Below are 19,900 nucleotides of genomic sequence, written 5' to 3' on the forward strand. Positions count from 1 at the left end.
GGCTCTGGTTTCATCTACGATCCCTCCACCCACCCACCCACCCACCCACACACACACACACACACTGGCCCTCTTCAGCAACCTCTGCTCCATCACGCACAGACAACATCCGCACCTTTGAAGTCTCATCACTAAATCAGATGAACAAACAATCCGGTCAAAAAAAAAAAGAAAGAAAACGACTTGGTTTTTTGCAGTGAGTTGTTATTAGTTTAAAGAAGAATAGAAGAGGGGATTTCCATGGTTATCATTATATTGCACCATTTAATTTATACTAAATCATAAGAGTCTGGGTTATTCATTCGTGTATTTTTTATATACATACTGTATATGGATGATATGTGAATTTTTTTGTGGCATTTCTTTTACTTCAACAGTACTGTCAACCTCGGAGCAGCTGGCCTTTTTATATTATTTCTTATAAATATGACGTGTAGACAAAGGGATTTATGATAAATATAAAGCACAATTTTAGCCAAAGTCACTATTTTTTGAATGTCCTCTAAAAATCTGTCGTTTCAGTGCCTCCCCAATGTTTTTTTTTTTTGTTTTTTTTTTTCATGAGGTTTTCTAAAAATATTTCCTCTTGATATTTTTAAAAAACATGTTTGAGGAAAAAAATCAAACATGTTTCTAAGAAGAAATTTAGTGCTATACGCTACACAAATGAATTTTAGGAAACACATTAGTCGAGAAATGTTTTGAAATTTTAATCAAACAGATTAGTGTGTAAATTAAGTGTTCAGTAATGGTTAAATTCCTACAGTAGAGGCTGCTTTATTTTGACAACAAACCACATGTGAACATATGAATGTTAAGTGATTCAGACAGGTGTTAGCTTAATTTATCATACAGTTCCAACAAGAATGATTAGATGGATATGTTTGTGTGAACTGTCATAAACATGTATGTATTAAAAGCTAAGAGTTTCTGAGTTGGAGCAAGAATGAAAGTTTTTTATCCCTTTTTAGCTAATTTGACAGCAAAATTCACATTAGCTAGCATGCTAGCAGATCCAAGAGCTAGCAAGCCTAGCTTCTTCTCCCCCAAGGCGAGCATTGTCAGTCAAATTTACTTTACACCTCATAGCAATAGTTTCTTAATATTTCAGTGATGTTCTGTTGGTCACCAACAAGTTCTTTTTTTTTGCTCCTTTTCAACGTAGCTGCACAAACGAAATGGGGAAAAAGAGTAAAGGTTAACTTAACTAATTTAGTTGAGTAGGTATATTTTCAACACTCTGTAAAATTTCATACATTAGACGTTTTGATGTTTACCATAATTCTTTGATGTGTATTACATTAAGACATACGGTTTTGACTTCACCCAAGAAGAAGCAAATTGCCAGTTTAACCGTTTGAATTGTTTTATGAATGCAGTTACCCATCTTCACCATTTGGGGGCAGTGTAAAACTCCTTCTCTCCACTGATGGAATCTCTTTCGACTGTCCAGACTAGTCATGGTTTAAACAGATGTTATGAACAACATTGTATTATTACTGTTTTTGTTATAAGTTAAGAATGCCACACCTGTTCAGATGTTTTTTAAATTTAAGGCCAAAACTTTTTCTTTTTTTTTCACATTCAGGAAAGAAACAAGCAAAGCTCTTGAAATAAGTTTTATATGTTTCTGCCTAATGACAGGATTCACTTTATAAGATCATTTTGTGCTTTTTCTTTATTATTATCATTATTATTATTTTTGCTACATTCTCATGACGAATAGAACATATTATTTTTGAGCCGCATAATTTACTTTAGCAAGAATTGCCGTGGGTCTCATTCTTCAAACTTTAGTAAAAAAAAAAATCACTTTTGAAACATGGTTGGAGTCAGAGTGACAGCCAGCTGCAGCACCCCCCTCTATACACACACACACACACACACACACATCCCATTGCCATCTGTGCTGATTGTCAGCCTGTTGGCTCCTTTTTAAGATGTTTCCGAACAATCTGCAGCTCGCTGCGTCTGGAAGCACTTCGGCAGACACACAAAAGCTTTGTGTTTCTAACCTGGACGGGAAGGTGGAAAAAATAAAAGTTCACTCAGGAGGAGAAACTGCACAGGACTCGAGGAAGGATGGGATTATTCTCTTGTTCTTGGCACAAATGTTCAGTTCACGTTAGAATGGAAATAACCGGACGTTCTGATTGTAAGCACCAGTTGCTGTGTTACATTCCTGCTGGTGTTCAGTGATGAAGGCAGACACAAAATGAAGCAGAGCACGGATAAAAAAAAATAAAATAAAAATAAACAGACCAGTCTACGGACTTAAGCGTGAATGAGTTAGAAGAAGGAGAAGAAAAACAGGGGGTGTGTTTTACAAGAAGCTACGCTGACAGTGAAGTACATTTAAAATCATGCCACTGTAGTGGGATTTAGTAAAACCGTCAAACAAAAAGGTTATCGTACATATTTACAATAAAAAGCATTTCGTGTCCATGAGCCGCTGCAGATATTTGTGAGGGGGACCAAACAAAACAAAAACTCAAAACACACAGACACGAGCGTCCAGACTCCAGCAGCGAAAGCGTGTTTCTCCTAGTGTGAGACCCAATTGTTCCCAAATGTGGGGAGGAATTTTTATGCTTCAAATTCCTAAAAGATTTAATATCTCTTCCCTCTCTGCTCCGTTGTTTTTTTGGCTGTGTGTGTTTTTGCATCCAGAGCGGGATCAGGTGAGGCGGGGCGGATTTAAGGTGGATGTTGTCGATTGTTTCAGGGATGAACGCCGACACGTGGCACCGGAGGAACTAACAGTAAATGCTCAGAAAACATATTTGTTTTATGAAATTGAAATTTGTGCGCGAATGCCACATTGTTTAAATTGTTGTTGTTTCTCTTTTTTTTTTCCTGCGTTTAAAACCAGAATCTTCATTCGTTGATAGAGACGCCAGCTAATTAACCAAATCAACAACAAACTGAAAACGTTGTTCTCCCTCATTAACCCATCGTTTTTAAAAGCCGTTTTGATACTTAGCTCCGCAGACGACTGTTAATCCACCATCATGCTACCTGATAAAGCTAAGGCTATTTTCTTACACAATAATGTCACTATTGGTCATTTTCGGAAATCACAATTGCATGCAAGTATTTAAATGGCTTGAAATGAACCATATACTTTCACTTTACATCCACTAATTTCAGGCTTCTCAAAGTACTGACTCACGGTTAAGTGGAAGTAAAAAAAAAAAAAAAAGAATACATGGTTTTCAAATGTTTTACAGGTAAAAATCTGAAAAGTGTGGCGTGCTTTTTTTGCATCCAGCCCCTCTTTGCTCTAATACTCTCAAATAAAAATCCGGCACAATCGACTGAGTTTAGAAGTCGCCTGCTTAGTGAATAAAGTCTTTCTGCGCACAATTTATGAATCCAACCGAAGACCTCAGAGGTTTGCAGCATCGTGGTGGCGGCAGCATCATGGGAAGCGGGTCGAATTGATGGAGCTACTTACGTCTAGCCAGTATTCTCAACTTCCAGCAGGGCGACAAGAAACAAACAGCCCGAGATTCAATCAAAGTATATTCGTGTGTAAAAATGTCCCAGTCAAACTCCAGACAAAAATGACATTTAGAATCAAGGGCAAGACTTGAAAATTGATATTTAGAGATGGTCACAGTTTAATCTTGGTTGATTTGAATTTCCAACCCCTAGATGTTCAAAGCTGGTAGAAACAAACGTGTTGTTCTACAAAGGATTAATCCAGGACGACTGAACACACGCGCACAACTTTCCGAGGACAAATTGACGACCATGTTATCGTTTTCCGTCTGCTTTATCCCATGTGGGCCTGTCACATTAAATGTCAGTAAAAGATGAAAACAATCTGAAAACACCAAAAGCAAAATGGCAGCTGAACAAGGTGGAACGCGGCAGCTAGAGTTCCTGTGCCTAATGGATCAACTACAATAATCTTTTGTTGGAGATATTTTACTCCTTTATAGGTTTGTGTTATTTAAAGGCTCGTCTTTTAGGGCACAGACATCCACACGGCGCGTCTTTAGATATTCGGATGTGCCAGTTTATCTAAAGAGTTAGCGGAGCTAGCAGTGGAGCTCAACTGATGGCTTTGCTGTCGGCCAATCCCCCGCTGGGTTCTGAAGAAGAGACGCATTACGTCACCACAGGTATTGTCTGAACTACTTCGGCGCTTTTTATTGCCTTTTTTATCATTATGTTTTTGTTTGTTTTTTTTCTTTAGCCAACAGACTGTGTGAAGTATTTAGCGCAGATGGCGTGGCTGCCTTGCATCGGCTTTGGGTGGCACAGCTAAGTACTTGCAGCAAGTTTTTGCTTTCTTCTTTACAACACAAACATCTGCTCTTATGTTTTCTTTTTTTACAAGGAAAACACCAACAGATCTACAGCCAGAGCGAGGGAATTCATAGAGTTCATTGTCTTACGCTGACAAATCAGGTGTAAGTCAGTGGGTTCACACTGATTTACTTTTTTTTTTTTTTTGATTGATTGTTTGCTGATTCGCCGCTGAGCTGTCTGCTGCTGCAGCATGTCTGACGGTGGTGGAGGGCGGGGGCGAGGGTGGTGTAACGTTTTATTGGACAGGCCTGGGATTGAGACATGTGGACTGAGCAAATCAACACAGCAGACTGAACATACAGCAGGGGAGGGGGAGTGGTTACATACACATACGCGCTCTTCCAGTGGTGAGCCTGTCAACTCTTTACAAATATATTCTCTTTTTTTTTTACTTAGTGAATTCTCAGTCACTTCAAGATGAAAAATAACAAACAAAAAAGCAGTTAATATGTCAGACGTAGGGAGGAAAAAGTGCAATTATTTTGGCGCCGCTTTGTTGCTTTTCTCTTTTCTCTCTCTCTCGTTCTTTTTTTTCTCTCTCCGATTCAGAAACTTCTTGATTTCTCTGCTCCGTCTTTAGGTTCCCGTCGGGAAGCGTGCAGACGCCTCCGTCGCCTCTGCTCTCGTCTTCAGCTTCTCGTCCGTTCCCTCCTCACGCCAGACGGCCGACTGGAAGAAAAGACACAGAGACGAAACGTTGGGAGAGAGAACGTGCGTGACTCAGCTTTTTGTTTTTACTTTTTTGTATGTTGGTTTTTACATGAGTTGATGTGTGACGGCGTAACAGGGCCATTGTAGATTTTAAAAATTAATTAAATTGATTTTAGATTAAATTTCTGTCAAAAAACTCAAGACATTTTGAGATTAATCTCAGAAATTGTCTAGAAAAAAAACCCAAGAACATTTCTGAGGTTCTAGAGTAAAAAAAAAAAAAGATTAAACTTTTGAAACTCATCATTTCCAAAAATCGAAAACCTTCGACTTTTCAGACTCCGAAATTTCTCAGGTTTTTTTTTTTTTTTAAAGAAAATCTCTGAGATTAATCTCAAAATTTCTTACTTTTTTTGGAGCAAATTTCCTCTTGGCCCTAATGCGCCGTCACATTGACTTGACATGGAGCAGACACAAGTTTGCTTTAAACTATACACCCAGAAGTGAAATGTGTGTTTAATCAGATCAGCTGTGTGAGAAAAAAAAAAGTTTTTTTGTTTTTTTTCAATTTAGAGCCAAAGTTATTCAATTTAACTTCTAAAAAGCCAAGAGGCGAGTACGACTTCAGAACATCAACTTTATATACGACCTTCAGAAAGCATTCAGACGTCTTCAACTCTTTCACAGTTTGTCATATAATAATCAAAACTTTAAATGTGTTTTATTACATTTTATTTTGGCAGAACAGAAACAAGAGAATTTAATTGTAACAAGTAGTTTTTGTTTGTGACTTTTACAAATAAAAACTTGAAAGGTGCTTTTACATTTAGCCTCACTGAAAAGAAATATGCTCCAGCGTTACACAATAAGCCCATCATCTAAACCACTCCATTGTGGATTTAACATCATGTAGTTGTCCTGCCGGAAGGTGAACCTCCAGCCTGGTATCAGTTCATGTCAGCCAACAGTTTTTTATTCTCAAATATTTCTCTGGTCCTGCTGAAAAAAAGCTTTCCCACTGCATGTTTCTCTGTATGAACGCTGTTCAAGAAAATCCCTTTCATATGACCAGAACCCTTTCTTCTACGTGGCTATTGTGCAATTTTGAAACTGGATTTATGTTTAATTTTTGGCAGCGTCTTTCACTTCATGAAGGCCTCAAATCTTTACAGCTCCTCCAGAGCGACCATTGACTTTTCATCTGCTTCTCTGATCTCATGCTTCGCTAGCTCTGCCTGTCAGTTCGGGAGAAAAAGCCGTTAGTTTAGATCGGACCTAAAAAAAAAAAATCCCGACGTTGTGTTTGAACCTGAACCGACCCGACTGATTGACTTGAAATGTGGACCCAAAGTAAACCCGACATGTTATTGTAGGATTTGACCGCTTTCAGTTTCAGACCATCTAAAATTGGAGTTAGCAGTGCAAATCTCTTTCCCGCTTTTAGCTTTCGTTTAGCATCTTCAATGGCTGGGTGAGTCAGGTGCCAGTCAAATTCATGTTGTTTCGGTTTTCTCTAAAGGAGAACGCACCGCAGTCCGAGCTCGACCCAACCATCAGTGAAATAATTTCAGGGTTGTGCTCGGGCCATAAAGCTAAACCCAAACAGTTTAGTGGATTATTTGTCCACTAATGTGGAGGCCTTTACAGAACATTGGATTTGCACTCAGAATAAATTTAAAAAATGGGTGTGTTCACATAATTAGGTGGCTTCAGAAAGGGATCCAGTTGCCCTGGATTTCATTTTAGGGGTATCAGATTAAATGGGGTGGAATAAGAAGGTTTTCATTTGTGCAAAAAAAAAAATTTTAAAAATCACTGTTACAAGCCCCTTAGTTGGTCTAGCTTCCATTTACGTTTTTGCATAAAATGAGACCGATTTAAAGAGATACGAATACGAATCGTTTATGTGTTCACATTGTCCATCACACTGTTTGAGCCTCTCAAGTCCTGGTCTGTTGTGCAATCGTGCCCAAACTGCCCAGCCAGGAGAGTCTCCGCTCATTCGTCAGTCAGAAATGTTGGGGGTGGGGTACAAAAAAAAAAAACAAAAAAAAAAAAAAACCCGAGAGGAAGAAAGAATGATGGAGAGGCTTGTGAGAAAAGAAGATGGGCACGGAGCGAAGATTGCTTGCAGATGTCCCGTCCATCAAATGGAACCATGTTAGACCTCCGATTTGTTCTGGGCCGCAGATTTCTACAATCAAAACTACATCCTACGTCGGATCAGGCTGGTGAAGGACGACTAGGAGTTTTTTGTTCTTTTTTGCCCGTCCGACCTTACGGCACACATCAAACTGTGTTTCTGTGTGGGTGGAGGGCGTCTGGAAGCTGGTGGGTTAAGGTGGTGGTGGGGGCGGGGAGGGTCACGCAGGTGCACTTCCTGTCACTGCTGGCCGCGTACGCAGTAAATTACAAGTCCAGCTGATTTCACTCCCAGGGCTTCTCCAGAGTTTTTATGAAGTATTTACTACTAGGCTTGCTGTTTAAACTTGAAGGCATCACAACTCGTCCCACACGCAATAAATCAGAGGCTGCATTCCACGGGAGCAGATCCTGTAGCGGGAACAACAGCGCGCCCACTTCAAGAGGAGTGTCTCAATCCAAAGCGCAAAATTTCATTTTGAATGCGTTTCTGTTTTACATAAAACAGTTTTTATTCCTCCGTGCTCACAAACTATTTGCTCATGAAAATGAATAATGCTGATTCTCAAGATCAAAATGCCACAACTATGTTACTGGCGTGTGTATTTTATTTTTGGCAACAGTTTTTTCAGCAATATGCTACTTTGGACCCCCATCTACTTATTCAAGGTTCAGTGTTTACAGATTTTCCTGTGCAATGTAACATCAAATTATTTGCAGAAAGAAAGAACATCTTCATGATCCCTAAGAGTTTTGGGAAATATTCTGTGGAGTGCTATGGGTGGGCAATATCGACTTAAAAGTTTTACCATTATTTTGTGATACAGGTGACGATAAGAACTATTTAGTTTTTAGGTAACTATACGTCTGTGCTTAGCATTTATAACTCCACAAACACAAATAATGCTCATGAAAAGTATTTCCATTTGTAATAGGCTTCTTTAGTTCAGCAGTCGCACAAAGAAGTCTGATTTGCACCACGAAACTGCACACAGAAATTGCATTTTCATATTTATTAATGCAATAAATATCAAAAATTTCATCAGCACAGACATAGAGTTGATTGACACCAATTTCGTTTTGGTCTTAAGAAGGTACAGTGGCTGGTTGACCTTTCGTGACCTCTGGAAACATTTATTCATGTTAAAATGATAGCGGCACAAACAAAAAAATGTTTTGCTGCCCAATCCAGCACAGTTCTGCTTACATTTTTCAAAGAGTTTTAATGTGATCAGCAGTTTAAAAAAAAAATTTAAAAAGTCAACTTGCAATCTTTTTACCCCGGCAACACGTAGGCTATACCTGCAAATGCAAACATTTCTGACATGGTCTTCCCCTGAAGTCATGCTTTCCTTCTCTCTTAGCTCAGATAAATGTCTCTGTTGTTCAGAGCCCAGTGACATTAGTGCCCAGGAATTGGCCACGCAATTACCAGGCTCCAGAGCGCTTAACGTTCCTCCCTCTCCTCTCTGCCCGCTCACTGAGGAGATTGTCTCTGCCATTAACAACACAAAGCTCCCCAGCCTCTCTCTGGACACCTTGGCCCCACTTGTGATAAAGACCTGAAAGCAGATCCTGTCTAGCGCTAAATCGTCTCCCCTCACCTGGGACCGGCCAATAAAAACGCTTGGCTCGAGAGCTGGGAATTGTGCTGCATCAGTACATGGTGGCGAGGACCAACTGAAGAGCACGGCTAATGATGAGGGGCTTTTAAGGTTTTTTTTTTTTTTTTTGCATCAGATTGATTTGGGTTCAAATCTTAGGAATAAAGTGTTTGTCTTCATCAAAGTCACTTCTGACAACTTCTGGTCCTATTCATCCTGTTAGAGTGTTAAACTGAGCTAAAGCGTTAAGTGATGCAGAGTAATTCGCGTTGGCTCCAAGATTCTGGGCTTGGACTTCTGGTCCCAGACCTACTTAATAACACCGTCGTTACAGTTCCACCTTCCAGATAGAGCCAGAGAAAATACAAGACACACTCACACCTACTGAAAGAAACATTTTCACTGTCTCCTCAGTTTGTTCTGCGTCTCTCCTGACGACACCAATCACCAAGGCTGCTGAGCAGATACTTCTAAATATAATAATATTTATATTTATTAAATAATCAATGATTCGTATTTAAAAATAAAAATCAGGAACCACAAAATGGTTGCCCTTAATGTCCAGTATACAAAAAATGATTGGCAATACGTTTCAGATGTTCGCAATAAAAAAATGATATTGTTCATTTGAGACCATTTTCAAGGTATATTAGTGTAATAGCATAATAATGCAAGAACACATTATCAAATGTGTTTAACAAATAAACTGAATTATGAAGTCTCTGCAAGCAAAATTGTTTTTGGGATCAAAAAAGGGGCCAGACTGAAGACCAGTTTTGGTAGGTCTGGGAAAGCTCCAGGAAAGTACCTGGTAAATTCTAGAAAGCAACCAGCTAGATGTGAAAGAATCTGGAATATAGCAGGAAAGTTTTAAGAAAATATCCAGGAACTGTCATGTAAGTACCAAGGAAGCACTTGATAAGTCCCAGGAACATTTCAGGAATGTCCTGGCTAGTTTCGTAAGGTAACCTATAACTTCTTGGGAAGTACAAGCTGTATTGGTTCTACAACAGTTTTAACCAGGTCATAATCACTCCAAGTACATTTAATTGCTACCTTGATTTTGTTTTAGCAAAAGCATTACAGTCACAAGGTTCACAAGAGAAAATATATAAGGATTAATGTCTGCTGAAAGTCGACTGCCACTTTCTCAGGCACCTCTCACTCTCTCACACACGGTGTTCAGATCGTTTTCTTCGCTGGTGCTAGTGAGCGAAGAGTGATGGGGTTCGTACAAATAATGTGTCTCAAATGATCACAATGCCGAGGAAAAGGCACGTTCTGTAACGTAGCCGTGAATACACACGCAAGCGGCGTTGCCGTGACTCTCCGGAGCTGACAGGACAGGACACGATTTACGGCCTAGTAAAAGCAGCTTGACTTAAAGCGATCCAGGCCATTGGGGAGCAGCAAAGCATACCTGAACACAAAGGTTGTCTATCTTAGTCACCCTCGAGCCGATGCCATATGTTCCTGGTTCTTTCACGCGAGCTTTCACCGTCTCCTTTGCTTATTTCATAACTCACTCTCTCCACAGCCTTCACCGGCTCCGTGTGCCTGAGTGGTACCATAAGAGCCACATAAAGACGTCAGGCTGTTCACCTCCCGCTCCTAAACATGTAGGTGATAGATTCAGTGACTGTAGTAAAAACAAGCCTCCTTCTCCTCCGCTCCGGCACTCCTGGGGCTGTTTATTCTGGCGACTCGTGAGCAACCCTGACGTTATGCCTGTTTAGAACCGCTGTTCTCCGCCGCCGTCCGCGCCAAGCCCAGGGTAAACACATGACTTCAGTGTTTTGTGGCGCTGAGCGAACCCGGTAGCCAGACTCCGCAGCACCGGCGGGAATAAAAATCAGCATGTGAATTCCAGGGAATCCAAGCGGAGTGAGTAATTGAGAGATGAAGGAAGATGACTTGGAAAAGGAAAGGTGGTGGTTGGGGGGGGGGGGGGGGAACAAAAAAATAGACTTTGGTGATTCTCGGTTTCTGGGTTTGCTCTTTTCTCAATACTTCTACCATCTCAAGGTCAAATCAGCAACAGTTCAACATGGACACAGCAAAGTTACTGAAGTGTTAGACTAGCTAACAGCGGGATAGTGAGTCAATAATTGAACAAATAATTAACCTAATCGTTAAAGAACTTGACTTATGTTTCTGTTTTGTCAAAATATATTGTGGCGTTCACTGCCATGACAATAAAAGTGATAAATAAAATACATCACAATCTCTTTGGGTATAAATTTACACCTGAAACTAGAAATGTACACACATTTACACAGACTCTAAAAACAACACGAGACTTTGTCTGTTACAATGACTGAAAATTATTCTACTGTATTTGCTAAATGCCAGACTAAAAAGTAAACATTCAACGGTTCATTTATTTTGCACTTTTCTTGAGATACTTATCAAATAAGATAACTTGGGTCATTATGGTCATTTTGCTAACATTATGAGTCTCTCCACAAATTTATGGCAACATATTGCTGGAGTTTTCCTCCTGACAAAACTCGTGTAACTGAGTCAGGATGATGAGATGCCTTGCTCACATGCATCTTTTTAGCTCTGACCAAAACATTAACTTTTGTGTTTCTTCAGCCACTTTGTAAATAATTTGATTGTCTGCTTGTGGTCTTTGTGTATTTTGAAGACCCATTTGGACCCAAGCATTAGGTTTCTGGTTGATAAGACATCTCTACAGAGATCGGCAGACGTTACCTGGGTTATTATTTTTCTTTTTCAGTAATGGCTTCTAGACATTCTAGCACAGAACTTGTTTCAGTGTGAATGATCTCTTACAAGCTTCTGCCAACTTCTCTGCTTTTGTTTTATGATTTATGGTCAATCATAAAACAAAAGTGAAGTGTTTTATGATCAAAACACTGTTTCCAACTCTCCAAACCTCTTCCTAAAGTCTTGTCTGATGTCGATTTTGGCTTTTGATTTCTACGATGATGTCACATAAAGAAGCTGAGTGCAGGGATTTCCCCCCAGTGTATTATAAGCCTGGTGGGCCACCAGGCTTAACTTGTGCCCCACCAGGCTAAGCATTGCTTACTTATTTTATTACTTATTACTTATTGGAGTCTTTTTAAAATGTTTGCATTTTTTAAGACGTTAAAGTTGATGTTCACTTATTAATCTTCCAATCTTTCAGTAACACATAAATATCAAGTGATATTGTCAAGTTTCCTGTCAACTTTAAGCATTTGTTAAACTCAAAAACACGACAGGTCGCTGCAGGAATGGCTGCCCTAGCACCCAACCGCCAGGCTTAGCAAGTTTTCTGGGGGAAACCTTGTGAGTGTAAGAGGTTTTTCCTTAAAACGTATCCGTGTTTGCGTGCCCATGAACAGCTTGTGGTACCCCAGCCACAAGCTGTGGCATTAATACATTAGACTTCATCTAAAAACATGTACTACTGCCCATTTTAATAGTTCAAATACCAAAGATATCTTAATGTGCATAAATAATCACAGTGGATATTCCTTATTTCTGCTCTTAGAGGAATGGTGCTTCTGGATTGGCTGCTTTGCAAACACCAGCCAATAGTGAGTCAAGCAGCATTGTGCCAAAGTATTTCATCTTCTCTAGAAGATGAAATATATAAGAATATATATATTTTTTAGATATGCTCGACAAAACAAAACAAAAAAAATCAGCGAATTGGCAAATCTTTGGCAAATAATTTGGAATTTCGGCCCTCAAAGAAAAAAAATCCACAAATACGGGGAAACTGAACCACGAACAGAAGGAGGCTCACAAAACGATGGCGTCATCATCTGTGCTTTCCCAAACTGTTTAAAGACAAAGTAGCATGGAACCTTCTGAACTTTACGCAAGTAATCAAAATTCAGTAGAATACTTTTGATTACTTTAAAAAACACCAATGTATCTATGAAATAAGGGTTCCCTGTCCTTCCATGATGAATATGCTTGCAGTTAAAGATGAACGGGGGCTAAGTGACAGTTTTAATACATGGTATAAATGTGTTTAAAGCTTTAAGCAGTGTTGGCGAGAGCAGACCCGCGTGCTTACTGAACAGTTTTGTCCCTTGCCTTGTTCCTTGACTGCCGCTTGTCAACGGGCTTCCTGCAAAGAGAGGAAAATGACAGGAATCAAACTCCATGGACACGTGTCTCACTGATTTATTTGGTTAAATCCCCGAGTCTGAAACAATACACAGGACTCTCAATAGTTGCTGCACTTCTGACAAAAACATGTTAGTCTTAAAATAAAGTCAAGTTTCATTACAATAGCGTCATCCTATAAAACCAAACCTTTAATTTGAGGGTGTTTATTTAATGGGAACACATTAAATCTTAAGGAATTATTGCTAACAAATTCAGCACACGTTGCTGCATTATATAATATTGGAGCATTCTAAACATTTTCTTAGTTTGACTGATGACTTAAGGATGTTCAGTAACTTTAACTACTGGGCTGGAGAAATATACCAATAAAATTACTATTTGCAGCTGAGAATGTCGTATTTTGCACAAATTAAAAGTTTAGGTCACAACTTGCATTTTAAGTGATGCCTGAAGTTGGATATCAAATTTATGACATTTGTCCTTTATTTTGTTAGCATAGAACCGGTCAGCCTATCAATGCCTGTGAAATAAAACTAGCTGGAATATTTTTTGTTGTTATTCAAACTTTTGATTAGGATTTTTAAAATGATTTTTTTCCCCCAGCTTCATCAGAGGGCCATCTCGTTTCCCCAGATATTTATTTTAGAATGGGAAAGACAAAAGAGCATGTTACTTAAATCAAACTAATAGGTGTTAACCTTCACAAGTCTCAATAAAAACTATTACATGTCATCCACATTCCAGCTGATTGGAAGGAATAGCCTTTGAGTTGTCCTACCATCACAAAGATAAATGTGGGATTTATGACATATGTTGCTGAAACTTTAACTGGAAGCGTTGCCACGGTGATAACAGATTAAGACTGAATTTGAGTTATAAAGCAAAAATCTTTTTACAATCAAAGAACATTCTAGTTGTGTTTCCACTACAGGAACAGGGTATTTTTCTGTGGCCGTTGTTATTTTTTCAACATTATAATCCAGTCATTTCAGTTTCAAACAGTCTAAAGCTCTCGTCGGCTTCAGTTGTTAAATTGCTGACATCTGTTAACATCTGTCAGTGGCTAAAAATATGAGTCAATCCCTCATTTAAGTAGTAGTTGGATAGAAATAAAAAATCTCTTGTGGGAGGAACTGAATATTGCAAACCTCCTCTGACTTTGAAGTCGTAATATAGTTTGTTTAACCACGAGTGCAGCTAGAGGTTATTGCTATAAACCACAATATTGTTGTTCTGAAACTATTTTCTAGTAATATAATGGTAATGGCGTAACGATGCAAGAACACATTCTTGGAGATCAATAAACTTTCAATTCTAATAAACATATAAAACTGGAACTGGAAGACATTTTAAATTCTCCGAGTAAATAAACAAAACAACTGGAACAACAAATAAAATTAATTATGAACTTGATATAAACAAAATTGTTCTTCAAGAAAAAAAAAAAAAAAAAGAGGGGCTAGTTGAGACCAAAGCACCAGACTTAAGACTTTTGTCGTCCATTTTTTTGGCAGACAGAGAGAAAAGAGAAAAACAATAAATCATGCAAATGGAAATTATTGAGCTCATTTTAATTCATCATGCGATTAATTGATTTGTTGATTTATTGCTTATTGTGACAGGAGCAGTTGCAATAAAAGATAAGGCAAACTAAACTCCTATTGGGTAAAAGGTTCAAGCAAAAAGTGAGCAAACACTAATTTCACTTAATGTTTTTTTTGTTTGTTTTTTGTTTTAGATTATGCCTCTGAATATATACTGAGCTAATTTAGGGCCATGAAGTTTGTTAAAAAATTTGAAACTGAAAAAAAAATAATAAAAATAAGATTTGAAATTGAAAAACATGTTTGAAACCAAACAGAAATTTTAAATTGAAAAAGATTTCACACCGATTTCAAACTACATTTTTAGTTTCAAATTTTTCTGTTCAGGTTCTATTTGTTTTCTTTTGAACAAACTTTATGGCTCCGATTTAGTTCCATAAAAATAGACCTATAGTCCTGTTACACACTTTACGGATCTCAACCTGTAAAATATGTATTTATATATCAGATACTGAAGTCTAACAATGTGTTTTAGAAAAAAAATAAAATAATCCCCGAACCAATTCTCTGAAGAAAACTTCTAATTCTCTTACCGTCTTTGCTGACACCGAGGCAGCCTTTCAGCTCCTGCAGCGAAATAGCCTTGTCCTTATTCAGATCACAGTAGTCGGTGAACTTGCGGGCACATTTCTTAGGTTTAGCTTTCTTCTTCAGGTACCTCTTGAAAGGTTTGAGTTCCTTCTTGTTGATGTCATTGCTGCCATTGTTATCCAGCTGGGCAAAGTACCAATGCACCACTCTTTCCTCCAGAGTGTGATTGGGATCAGGTTCCACAAACCTAGCGGGTGTTAGAGGCAGATATGTGAAAGGGTTACACACACCCTCAGACAAAGGATTAGCATTTTGACGGCGCTCTTTATTCAGTCTTACCTCCCGCCACCAGAGGGGGCCGGTGAGTTTATGGCTTGCACCATGTCGGTTGTGAGAGCGTCTAACAAGCTTGTAATGAATTCCCCCTTCTTCCCCTCTGGGCAGCCTGGTACAAACCAAAGACAAAAAAAAGGGGGAATATGCTAAAATTACCTTCCATCGCTAATTTGGCTCATTATGGCACAGTGAGGCTGAAGCACCTCGACACCAGCAGGACGGATACCCAAACAGGGACCGTCGTTACCCCGCTAAAGCTCAAGGTAAGTAAAGGATCACGTGCTAAACGCAGGTGACGGTCCGGTTGTTTTCGTAAGAGAACAGAGCCGAGGCACATGGAGGAAAGTGGGAGCTTTTCGTCAAGCGGCGCAGACCCGTTAACTTTTATGACATAATTCCGAACACCTCGGGTTCCTTTTAATTACCCAGATGTATGCTTTTTAAGGGCAGGCTTAACCGGGGCAAAATTTTCCCTCCTAATTGTCTTTTGTAGAGTAACTTCAAACGCACCAGCACTGTAAAATAATGTACTCTTTTTAGTCGTTTTGTTCGGTCTCATCTGTCTTGGTACAAAACTTTTAAAAATTTTTTTAAGGCTATATCTTTTTTTGTCATCGACGATGGCTCTTGTCTTTTTCTCTCTCTGGCTCTGGATGTTCATCCGCCAGGTGATTCCAATTAGCATTTCGCCCAAGAGGACAAGCTTGAGGAGGCACCGTGTCTTGCTGTGCCTTCATCCAAGTGTAAAATTAGGTTGTTATGAAGCACAAACTAGCAACAAAATGTCAAGGACTTTACCACATAGGGTGGTGTATGGGCGGTAAAGTCCTGGTGGATGTATCTAAAACAGTGTTTCCCAACCCTGGTCTTCAAGGCATAGGTATTTCCTTGCTTCAGTCCAGCTGATTTCAATGGATGACTGATTATCAGGCGTTTGTTGAACTGCAATCAGTTGAATCAGGCACATTAAAGCAGGGAAACCTCTAAAACATGTAGGACAGTGTGCCTTGAGGACCAGGTTTGGGAAACACTGATCTAAAACACCTGAGTGGCGCTCTCACGTCAGGTCATCGTTTTTGATTTAATCAAGCATTTCTTGCTTAAATTTAGATTTAACTGTTCTCCTTTTGAGGTTTTTTAATGAGACTTGATGTGCAACTAACTGACCAAAGTTGACAAAATGGAAACCCTTAGTCACAGGAGATGAGGTCTTCTTGTGACCGTGTGTTGTAAGAATGTAAAAAATACATCAGTAGCTGCATTTCCCATTAACCATGAAATTGCTCAACTTGAAATTACGAAGATAAATTTCCTTCCTGGATGCATGCCAATTTTGGGAAAGATAAAACTCGTGGTTGTTAAGTTGTTGCATTAGGATGAGGTGGTTTTTCAGCCACGACTATTGGCATCGCACGAGTCGCGTGGTCAACAGCCAGACGTTACTACTGGCGAAAACCACGAAGAAGACTACAGTGGTTTTGTAGTTTTTTTGTTTTTTTGGGGGGGGGGGGGTTCGAACAGTGTGCAGCTGGCTCCACCTTAGCTCTCACATAACCCCACCATTCATAAAAAGTTGTCTGTCATTCAAACGTGTTGAATCCATAGCTCTTCTGTAAAATCGCCGACTACAAAACGCAGCATACTCTCTCAAGTACAGCCGGTTTGTCGCTCCGACGGTTGAGTAAGACGCCGACGTCTCCTCTCATGGCCGATAGATGAATATAGTTCATGTAGCTGTTTACATCCGTCACTGCCAATGGTTTTTAATGACTTCTCCTGTGAACTTTGACCAACTTTTTCTTCCCTGCCACAGCATAATACCACCCTACTGTGCTTTATAAAAGGTGCAATTTTCATAATTCAACAGTAAAATCAAACCTAAGCTCATAAAACACATTGTAGCTTGTGGCTGTGAGGTGATTAAAATCAGATAAAGGTTTGAGCGGTGATGCAGAGCAGTGTGTTTGGGTTTGTTGTGATGCTTCATAACATCATTCTACAGTAAAACTAAACTCCTATTGGGTAAAATGTCCCCAACACCTCCAGCCGCCTCCTTTGCCCTGCAGCCCCTACCACCTTCCATAAAACCTGCCACACATCTGCTGCACAGTCAGGAGCCTGCTCCGCTCTGTAGACCCACCAGATGGGGATTTAAATACGAGATCCAACGAAGCTTTACGCAATGGCGAAACAGAGTTAGCTCAGCAATGATGACGGCAAGGTACAAGTTCCTATTTTTGCAGGAACTTGTAACTTCCCAGAAATCCATTTTTTATTATTATTTTTCATAGAATTCACTTTTCAATATGTTCCAAAAGTATTCATGCCACTTCAACTTTTTCTAATTTTATTTTTATGACAAATTAACACAAAGTAGAAAATCACTGTGAAGTGGAAGGAAAACGATTCATGGTTTTTGAATTGGTTTAGGATCTAAAAAGTGTGGTGTGCACCTGAATCCAGTCCACTTTTACTCTGCTACCTCCTTTTGTGTGTAATTTAATGTCAGCATAAATCCTGTTGTTCTTTGAAGGCCTCGGTCACAACGACAGCAGCTGCAGGGTTCTATTTTTCTATGAATCACATTTTTCCGGCTTTAATCATTAAAGGTCTGTGGATTATCACAAACTTCTTCTAAACTAAAAACTTATTTTAATTTACATTTAGAGCTTTATAATGCTTTAGAAAGCATTATAAATGCTTTGAGGAGTCGGTCAAAATCCGAATCTGACCCCAGTTTTTCCTTCTGTCTCCTACCGTTGGAAGTCGGGACCAGTGCAATTGTTTTTGAGTGAACCACTTTGAAATTGGTTAACGAGATTAATGCTGCTGTGATCAGATTTCACTGTTTTAGAGGAAAAACATGGCACATAATCCACTGAGAGTAGTGGAAAAGCACACAAAACTGGCCAAGGTGGATAAAATGGTTTCGGGAAAGTCCAAAAGAATCGCTAATGTTTTTAACGGGGCGGCATTGTGTGTTTTCCAGGCAAATGGTTCCGGTTTATAGCACAATCAAGTAACTATGTTACCTCAAGTTGTTCATACAATTCTGCATACATAGAAAATATGACTTAAAAGAAATACGACTGTGTAATTTAAAGCTTTGAAATTGGTCCTTGACTTAATTATTTTGTCTCCATATCTGGTCGAAAATTTCAGGAAGTAAAATTTCTCCAAAGCGAATCAACGTGGTGTGAAAGAGAAAGGGAACCTTGCAGGGGTCTGACGTGGAACGGGTCCTCCGGGTCCGCGACATAAGACCGCGCGTCTGCGTCACACTCCGGCGTCTTGTACCTTTTACAGAGAGACAAAGGTGAGTTTTTATCAGAGTCTGAAAAAGAAAAGAGGAAGCATCCATGGGACAGACAGATTCACACAGACACATTAAATTTAACATAACCCGCAGCTCAAGAAAAAACCAAAAAAACGAGCGGGATATAATTCTCACTGATTCATTTTGCTGCACTTGGTTCTACACGCATAAATAAATGTTTTAAAATGCCCTTATGGATTAACTGACAAAGATTAACCTTCTCTTTTATTAAATCTTCATTTTTTAATAATAATAATAAACTCAAGAGCCTTTTTTTATTATTTTTTTTAAAGAAGCATAACAAACTGTTTGGCTTTCAGTTTGGTATGACTCGTTTTTTCCTGGCTGTTCTTTCAGTGCTTCTTTGAATGCAACGAGAACTGGAGCATGTGTGCCTCATTTTGCTTGTTCAAATCAACAGCGAGTTGTCATGTCTGTTTTCTACTGTCGGCACGGCCCGTGTCCAAACCCTGGACACCGCTGACCGAAGAAAAGAAACCGGGGCAGTAAAAAAACAAAAAAAAACAAAAGTGGGGGCAATGCACCTTTAGATACAGAGACAATCCCATCAGGAGTGTTTTCTGTCCTGTTTTCTTGAAATGAAAGTAAGGATTCAACCCGGTTGGTCCAAGTTATGACACACAAGATTCATTTGACACTAAAAAGGCATCAGATGGATTCGCAACTCGACATGTTGTGTATTCAAATGGAAAATATTTACTTTTCATATAATTTGACATTTTATTTTATCCTCTAAAACGCAAGCCGTCCTCTGTATCCGTACGCTCACATGCGTCTACGGTTGTCCAAACATCTATTTGTCTCGTTTTCTCGTTTGAGGTCCGATATCCTTGTTTTCAACACAAACTGAACAAGACACTGCTTATGCAAACATTAGTTTAGTTTAAAGCACCATTATTTGTCATATTTCTGGTTTTGGAGATCCCTCTAACAAAGACCAACACAAAATATAAATATAGGTCGCTGCCAACGGCTAAAAGCAAAGTAAACAGCAGGGGCCGAACTGAAAACACAGGGCCTTTCACAGGCTGAGTGTTTATAGCTAGCTAACCAATACTGACATCATTGCTTGAAATTATTCACTTTGCTAAGTAAACATTTAAGAGAGGCCTGGGTCTAAAAGTTGGAGTGTTTATTTTTTTTTTCTTTCATGACAAACAGCGAGATTTGATAGATTCTTTGAAAACACAGCTTACACAGATCGGCGCGTTGAAAAATGTAACGTGGGTCGAAACGGGAAGAAGGCTATGCTTATCGCCATTTTGAACAGTGCGTGCGTG

The 19,900-nt window shown here is 39.2% G+C and overlaps 1 protein-coding gene across 14 annotated transcripts in view; it reads right to left on the reverse strand.

The window, feature by feature from the left end:
• Positions 1–2,072: 2,072 nt before the first annotated feature.
• Positions 2,073–19,900, reverse strand: part of smoc1 (SPARC related modular calcium binding 1) — a 62,608-nt gene continuing 44,780 nt past the window's right edge. For 13 of the 14 annotated variants that reach the window (XM_032546297.1, XM_032546300.1, XM_032546301.1 and 10 more), the window contains 5 exons: positions 18,498–18,580; positions 15,287–15,392; positions 14,950–15,194; positions 12,777–12,810; positions 2,073–4,989 (listed from right to left, as the gene is read on the reverse strand). In XM_032546297.1, the coding sequence (XP_032402188.1) occupies positions 4,950–4,989; positions 12,777–12,810; positions 14,950–15,194; positions 15,287–15,392; positions 18,498–18,580 (508 nt within the window). In that variant the 3' untranslated portion in view covers positions 2,073–4,949. Of the gene's footprint in view, positions 4,990–12,756; positions 12,811–14,949; positions 15,195–15,286; positions 15,393–18,497; positions 18,581–19,900 lie in introns of all 14 variants that reach the window. The other variant, XM_032546296.1, reaches the window with a different exon arrangement.

Source organism: Xiphophorus hellerii, chromosome 19 (assembly GCF_003331165.1).
Source record: "Xiphophorus hellerii strain 12219 chromosome 19, Xiphophorus_hellerii-4.1, whole genome shotgun sequence".
NCBI classification, from domain to species: Eukaryota; Metazoa; Chordata; class Actinopteri; order Cyprinodontiformes; family Poeciliidae; genus Xiphophorus; species Xiphophorus hellerii.